Below are 8424 nucleotides of genomic sequence, written 5' to 3'. Positions count from 1 at the left end.
AGACCTTCACCAGCCTCCTTCATCATCACTCTATTGTGACACTCCACTTTATTTGACACTATGTTTCCTTCCCTTAAAATAATATTGTTATTATCTGGCTCCACTACACATGCTTAGTTCGCTAATACATTTGTGCTACCTAGAGCAGACCCGTCACTGTTGCGGGAATACTTGGTGACGCCCTTTCTCTGCCGCAGATGGCAGACCTGCACGCGGTCCCGAGGGGCATGTACGATGGGCCCGTGTTCGACCTGACCACCACGCCCAAGGCGGGCACCCCGGCGGGCTCCACCCGGGGCTCTCCCACGCGGCCGAACCCGCCCGTGAGGAACCTCCACCAGTCCGGATTCAGCCTGTCGGGTGAGCCAGATAAGCTGAGGGTGACCGTGAGTGGGAAAGGGAGGAAGGAAGAGGGAAAGGGGAAGAGCAGGGCTCAGAGTCTGGCGGGTGATCGTGGCCCACTTTTAGGGTGGTGGTTAGTTGACAAGCTGGAAGGTTTGCTGAATTAAAAAGAGGTCCCATTGGGATAGCGAGATACCACTCAGTCAGGTTAAGGATCAAGTGTAAATGATCACCAAGTCTGCCTAGATTAGCCTTGATTTGGTTGATGGGGAGTAAAGAATGGGAGAAACAGGACAACAGGGAATAAACCAGGTAGGGAGACATACCTAGGGGAGGAAGGCAAAAGGAAAAGCCTAGAAGTTTTGAGGCGATGTGGCCAGAGGTCCCATTATGCTAGTTGCAGAAATTTTTGTCAGAATTTTTGCCATTTTCTATTGCTCCCTAGCTACCCTAACCCCTAAGCTTTTAGCAGCTCCTTTCTGAGTGGCCATAAGGCACGTCGATGCTTCCTTTCGTGCTGGGGCTGCGGGGCCCATCCATCACCCACTCCGTCACCGTGCCTAACCCCTGATAGTCTCCGTCACTTCCTCTGCCCATGGGCTGATGGTAGTACCTCTTTCTCAGGATACTGGTGAGGACTGAGTGAGATAATCTGAGGAACACTTAAAATATGGCTTGTTATGGTGAATGTAAGCAGCTATTTTTCTTATCACCCCCATTGTTCTGTTTATTATCCGTGTCATGATGCTGAGAGTCCAATGACATCTAGATAAGAACCTGGCTTCACCTGGCAGACGGAGATTTTTCTAGAGGGTGGGTATGAAAAGTCTAGAATACCTGACAAACTAGAATGGAAGTTTCTTGGGAGATGAGGGCAGAAAAGCACGTAATATCTTAAAGTCTTAAAATTAATCCAGTTTCTCTCTTGTCTCCCTGGGAATTGATTGCCAACGGCAGGCACCCAAGTGGACGAAGGGGTCCGCTCCGCCAGCAAGCGTATCGTGGCGCCCCCTGGAGGCCGTTCTAACATCACATCTCTGAGTTAAGCCACCCCTTCCCAAAGAGGGGCAGAAGCAGCAAGAGATTTTTTGAAGCCAAAATGGTACACCGATATTTAAGAAGGAAAGCGAAAACAGTTGCGATCTAAAGAATCAATAAGCCTCAAGCCTTATGTTTCTCCGATGTTACGCTCGCTTGCCTAGCTTTACGAAAATTGCTTTGTTTTCTGTCTGTGCCTAGCCTTGATTTGGTTGACTCCTCCCCCCATTTGCATGCATGCAATCAGGCCACTAAGGTAAAAGAGTCTGCTATATAGTGTTGAGAGCGTGTGTAGTGCTGCATCTTAAGACAAGGGGACAGACAAAGCTGGATGTCAGGAAAATGAACAAAAGGGACACAGTTATTTGGGGTGAGTGGGTGGTGGGAGCCCAGAGCAAGATGGAGGGCTCAGCGGGGCTGGGGTAGGGTATGTAAGGGGGACAGGGGGTGGGTGGGTGAGCTTAAGGGGTCTTGTGTATTGTGTTAATGAAGTACATTTATTTCCATGGGAGATGGCCCCTTGGGGCAGCTGTCACTTCATCACAGTCCCCTGGGGTCTGCAGAGAAGGCAGGTGGTCTTTAGGTTCCGGACTTTGTCACGTCCTCTCTTCATAGATTTTATTCCTTTGAACGTTTTATTAAAACACCAAAACCCAATCATTGCTTCCACCCGCTTGGTCGTGCCGGTGTTTGGTCGGGCCTCTTTCTCAGTGGTGCTTTCAAATTCTTCTCTTTCTCGGGCTGGGAAGGAAGAGAGGAGAGAGGAAAGACCCTTCTCTTGCCTTCCCGTCTCTTTGGTGCTCTTAAAAAGGCAACAGCTGGGAGCACAGCACAGGCCCTCAGGGTGGGGCAGGGCAGCCGCACTTAAATAACACCTCCCTCCGAACACGTGTTGGAGATCACCTTTCATTCATCTGTCTTTGCAAAGCCGGAAGAGCAGCGTGCTTCTGGCATCCCGGAGTTAGGAGTGGAGCTGGGATGGGGCCGGTGGTGAGAGAGTGACTCTGGATCTCCTGAGATCCGGGTGCAGCCATGACGGGATTTTTGTTGTTGTCAGAATTTTCTTTTCTTACGTGTTCCTTAACTTTTAGTGCAAATAGGTCTCAGCTTATAGGGGAGTCAGGCAGGGGTTTGGGAAAGCTCGTCTGGAGCAGAGGCAGCACGTTCTGTGGCCAAGGTTCTAGTTTTCAGTCCTGAGCCATCTGTTTCCCCTTCTGCTAGCACAGCCTTTGGGGGAACGTTTGTTTTGGTACCAAAGTCTCCCAAAGCGGTGGCAGTCACATGCAGCCTTTGTGACATGGCACAGAAAGGTAGTTAGCGAGGAGCATTTGCCTCTGCCTTGTCTGTCAGAGCTGAATGTCCATGTCCTTATTCTGCCGCTTCTGAAAAATTCAATTTTAGAGCAAGTTCTTTGAGCCAGATCAGATCTATAGAACTAAGAGGCCCATACGCAGGAAAATTCAATTCAACCTGGGATCAGACTTCTGTGTTGGGTGATCCAGCTGGCAGAATCCACACCCCTGTGTACAAAGTACTTTGGAGAGAAGAGCAGGTGTTTCTCCCCCAAACACCATTCAGGTTTTCAGGAGAAACCGGTATCTTTTATTGAAGGTTTTATGTTGAGGGCCAGAGAAAAGGGAATACGTGGCCAATGAGGCATTTGAAAATAGCCAAGGAATAGGATCTCCCTTAGCAAGCTAATTTTTGTTTTAATCATGAAAGAGATTATTTCCTATCAAAAGAAGGAATCTTGCTACTTTTAGGGCTTTTTCATGGTGCCTTTATTCTAAGGAAACTTAAACGAAGGGTGACTGTACCTCTTGGTTTATAACCCACAGATGTGGGGGCCTATTGCAGTCTGGGAGTGACAGTTTTGCAGACAGAGGGAGCTTGTCATTTGGGAAGCATATTCTATATACCTCAGTGGCTGTGCTATGCGTTAGAATATGTTGCAGTACCAGCCATAACCACCAGATGGAGGAAAAGACACGTAAATAACTAGTCGGAGTGCCCACTGATGTACCACTGGCGACTGTTACCAGCCCCTGCGTCCAACCCATCCCTTCATGACCTTCCTGTGCCATGGCCCAGTTGGTTGCATTTGGGACTTCTGAATGAAACATTCATCCAGAACGTTATATTCTACCGACACGTTCCATGCTGTAGAAAACAGCTTCCTAAGGCCTTGGTGATAGGCAGCAGCATGACCTGACAGAGCCTCCCTTTCTTTACTTACTATTAGTAACTTTCCAAGCATAGAAATTCCTGAGAATTCCAAGAACATTCCCACTATTTTCTTGACTTCGATTTCTGGTTTCTTGCTCCTTAAGTTAAAATTTCTATTCAAATTTGTCCTGTTCCATAAGACACATCGAAGAGCCCCACGCAGGGTTCCGGAAGAGAACCTAACAGCAAATCTTGGGCGTCTCAGAATTCACTGGCACCTCATCCAGGTATGGGAGGGTGTGCTGGGTCTTCTGTCTTCCTCCTAAGCTCCCTTTTGCTGTCTCATGTCTCGGCCCCTCTCTAAGGATGCCACACCTTGCCAAGCTTCTCACGTTGTTTCTAAACCCACATGGCAATCAACGAGGGTGCTGTCTGGGAAGACCACGGTCTTGGGTAGTTGGGTAGTTGAGAAGGGATCTGGAACTGTTAAATCAGCCACCCCAATGGAGATATTTCTTCTAAATTTTCTAAAAATGGAAATGTCAGAATCATCCCAAAAATACATTTTCTTCAGAGTCCAGTCATCCGTTGAGCTTTTTCCTTGTGACTACACCCAGAGAATCACGCTCTGTCCTAAGGGCCTCAATCCTAAGTCTGGACTTTCTGCTCACCCTGAGAAGCCCTTCCCAATAGGGTGACGAGAGTCCCACAAGCTTTCCAGGCCTTCTCCCCTGGAAAGCTCCAGCTCAAGCCCCAGAGGGACACATGGGCCGTCCAGGCAGCCAGCATTCGGTGTAAGTTCCCTCTTTGGAAAATGGCGTGTGTGTGTTCAGTTCTGTGTCTGGTGACTATGAACAGACAGTAAATGTCCCTGTGATCTGTGGTAGCTGTGGGGCAGCTCTGGAATGTGAAGAGCTGTTTGGTTTGAACCGTGAAGAAAACTGTGTTTTGAGTTTAGCTAAGATTAAAAAAAAAAAAAAAAAAAAAAAAAAAAAAAAAGTTCATTAAGTGACTGTTAATGTAAACCTGGTTATTAAAATAACTATGAAATCACAGATGTCGTTGGGTTTCCTTCTGTGTGTGACATGCCTTTTCACCTTAAGTGTTAAAATTGGACAGTAAAACTGACATAGGAAGGAGGGCAGAGCTGATGAAAACAGAGTTATCCCGAAAAAATTGGGGGAGTTTCTGTCTTTTCAGTTAAGGTTGAGTTTCTGTTTGGCCACCGAGTTTGATGACCATTATTGAAACTTTGGGGAATGACCAAAGTTTTATCTATGTATCATCGAATTCAGTATTAGTGTAAAAGGCATTGCCGTTTGGGATTAAATCTAGGTGAGTCCTAAACAGATCCTAAGTTGTGTTATGGTTGTCATTGTCATTTGTCATCCCCTTAAGCATTGCTCCTTCCTAAGCCTGGACTTTGAGAAAACTCAAACTAAGCATGTTCCAAAGTATATTCTTTAGCAAACTGGTCCCAACAGAATCATGAGTGTTGGAAAGGGAAAGGATTATTTACTATGTCTATGCCTCTGAGATATTTAATATGCATATCATCAAGGTCAAAACTCTGAGAAATACTGTGTCTTTCAAAATTTGTCTAGTTCAAGGTTCTCAAACTATTTTTGACCATATATCATTTTCTAATATTCCACCAAATGTGTTAAACTTTTGTGGAGAAACGGTTCTGGGTCCAATTACAATTTATGTAGGACATTTTTCATTTCGAGTGCTAGACTAGTGTATGCAAAAAGAAACTTGAAGGTTTTTTTAAAAGTTGGTATAACTGAAAACTTCAAGGATAGGTTTGGGTACATACATTCAAGCAGAGGTGGATCGAGAATGTTGTTCTTTTTTTTTTTGTCTCTAAGCCCTGTTTGCCTTTTGTCGATGTTTCCTCTTTCCATGTGGGAGCAAAACTAGCTCTCCAGGTTTTCATCATACCTGCCTACCAAGTTCAGGGGAAGAAGAAAGGCTCCCTCAATAGGGCTAGCCTAAGAGATCGATTCTGATTGGTCCGGCTCAGGTCATGTGTTTTCACCATTGAACTAGTCACTGTGCCTGGGAGCCTGTGGGACTGACAGGCCACACCTGGTCACATGCCCGGCCCTTGAGCCACCTGAACTACAAAAGAAATTTAGCAACTCAAAAGAAAATCAATTTTTGATACCAGAGGACTAAGGGGATGGCTGCCAGGTAGGTAAATCCAGCAGATGGCGCCATTCTCAAGCCCGTAGGACATGAATGTTTTGCTCAGCAAAGTGTTTGTGTTTACATTGGGGCAGGTGGAGAAGGAGACCTGGGGATGGAAATGCCTGATGAATTGCTTTTACGTGTGATGAACCCCTCTTGGTTTGGCAGAACAATGCTGTCAGTGCAGGAGCTCAGTGGTGAAGCCTTTCGGCACAGAAGCTCAGGAACCATATTAAAAGCTACTCTGAGCATATAATTATTTCAGCTTGAGGGTCAAGGTTTGATAGTTTATGAACTTTATCCCAAAGTCCCATTTTCTGTCTCAAACTCAGTATCGGGAAATAATTCTTCCTGCTCATGGCCAAGGCAGGAACTGAGCTTCGGCGAGGATTAGTGGGGGTTCAAAGTGAACTCAGGTTACAGGTCTCTAAAAGAGATGAAGCAGTTTTTAAAAAATATTAGTGAAATTCACACACTGACTAACTGGATGTATTATTCTGGGCTGAGTCACATGGACCGGGTGGGGATGAGAACACTAAATAACAGGATTTCTCTGGTTTCAAAGAACTTTCTGGAATTGGCTCTGGTACCATCAAGCCATCACAAAGGGAATACTAACTACGAGAAGGAAGTGGGGGGTGAAAGGGCCAAAGCAACCTGCAAAACTGAGACCCCTGAAGGCTGGCACTCTAGAATCGAAAGAGGTCTAGAATCCTGTGCTGTGCTCAAGTGACTGCTGAGAACATGACAGACATTTAACATGACCTGACAACAGACACGGAGCACAGAGGACTTTAGAACCCCTGAGACTTACAAGAGCCAATGGTTGGACAAGCCTGGGGAACCAGCTGGCCCACTGGCTGCTGAGCTATTGTGAGTCCAAAAGGTAGTTGAAAGGTCCCCTTAATCTCTAAGGCAGAAGTTGCTTCTAGTTGCAAGAGTTCAGAGCTGCTATTCCTCTTTTATCCCTATGAACATCCACCTGCCGCTTTGATGTAGGAAATGGGACAGGAAAAAGATGCTGAGGGGTAGGAGAGCAGAGTGCTGAAAAAGAAGTCCCCGGGCCATCCGTGGACGTCAGGTCATAGTGCAAAGCAAAATCTGGAATTCTGGGTTGTGTTCCCTGAGGTATGAATGTTAGAGAGGGGTCAGGTATTTGGTTTTTCTGCATGGGGATTAGTTTATAGAATACCATCTCTATCACCAGTTTCTTCGGTAAAGGACATTTCTCATAGCAGAAAATGGAAGTAAGAACAGGTGATCTCAAGAGCAAGGGTGGGCATCCTCCACCCTTCCTCTTGAGAAAACCATTACACACACACACACACACACACACACATACATATACACACAGCTGACAAAGAAGGGTCAGCGTCTTACTGAATACAGGAAACATTTTAATACATGCAGCATATTTACAGTTACTAGAGCTGAACAGAAGTGTGTGTTTCCCATCCAAGGGCTGTCTGTTCACAACAGCACAGACAACAAGTTTGGAGTTTTAACGTCAATATTTAGTACCAGACACAGTGAGCGTGTAAGAAACAGTAATCACAGGCAGAGTTGGAAACAGGATTTTGTGCAGACATAATGCAAGGACAACTGGGTACTGAAACCCACTATGCTTTGCATGCCTTTAATTCAGCTTTTGAAGATTTGAAGCCTTAGAGTTACTGCATCAGCCCAAAGCAGCCACACTGGTCCCTGCTGGCCACCATTCTTTCTCCACAGTTATTTGTCCATCCAATATAGAAAAGCTATGAGGATGTAAAATCTATTCATTTCCGGTTAAAACTTTCCTATTAGAAGAAGCTTAACTCATCCTAATTAATTTAGCAGTGTTCCGTGCTGTTCGACGTTGCCCTAGCAACGACCTTAGGCAAAACCAGTGCTGCCATGGAGGTGTGTTGGCCGTGAGCAGAGCATTTACCTTCAGAGTTAGGGTTGTGGCCAGGGTTGCAGGGCTGGGCTGCCCTGCCCATCCTCTAGAGGGCGCTGTGGACGCACTGGGGCAGGCGGCCCTGCAGCAGTGCTAGAGTGTTCTAACCAGGAGGTGTCTGGTCTTCAAAATCAGCTCAGACTTTTTAGACTCTCCACACAGGTAAGGATTCCAGGAATACCAGACACACACACACAAAATTCAATAGTCACCGTTTTCTAAAATTCTTAGCCCTGAGCCTTGTTTGTCACAAATCTAGATATGTTCCACCCAGTAGGATAGTAACTTTTAGTCCACATTATGAATAAAATGAAAGGATCTAATTTCAACAACGAGCAACCATGGCAAGGATGTAGGCATCCTTTTATTTATTTATTTTTTTAAGACTTTTTTGTCCTAATATTAAAAATATATGCTGGTGGGTAATGTTTAAAATCAGATGTTCTACACCGACGGATGTATTGCTTTTTCTTTTCTAACTGGGACTGGAAACCTGTCTTACCTGAGGTTATGCTCTCTCTCTACTCAGTGCGTCCATGGTTCTTGAATGCCCACAGAAGCACTTCAGGCACAGAAGTGGCTCACTGGAAATAAAAACTCGGGATCCAAACTACATTGGGTTCCTATCCCATTACAAATCATATAGACATGAAATGGCACAAATGATCAGCTCCCCCATCCCAATGACGAGCCTACCAATTCCATTGCCCCTCGGTGTTTCCCAAAGTCCCTCCTTTGGGATGACA

At 45.8% G+C, this 8424-nt stretch overlaps 1 protein-coding gene across 2 annotated transcripts in view; it reads left to right on the top strand.

The window, feature by feature from the left end:
* DPYSL3 (dihydropyrimidinase like 3) overlaps positions 1-4601 on the top strand; it is a 113470-nt gene extending 108869 nt beyond the window's left edge. Inside the window, exon 14 of one of the 2 annotated variants that reach the window (XM_011367489.2) lies at positions 1300-4601. In XM_011367489.2, coding sequence (XP_011365791.1) covers positions 1300-1388 — 89 coding nt within the window. In that variant the 3' untranslated portion in view covers positions 1389-4601. The remainder of the gene's footprint in view (positions 1-1299) is intronic. The other variant, XM_011367490.2, reaches the window with a different exon arrangement.
* The last annotated feature ends 3823 nt before the right edge of the window (positions 4602-8424 follow it).

Source organism: Pteropus vampyrus, unplaced genomic scaffold (genome assembly GCF_000151845.1).
Source record: "Pteropus vampyrus isolate Shadow unplaced genomic scaffold, Pvam_2.0 Scaffold134, whole genome shotgun sequence".
NCBI lineage: Eukaryota > Metazoa > Chordata > Mammalia > Chiroptera > Pteropodidae > Pteropus > Pteropus vampyrus.
The sequence above is the reverse complement of the archived record's forward strand: the minus strand, read 5'-3'. Positions and strand labels throughout refer to the sequence as shown.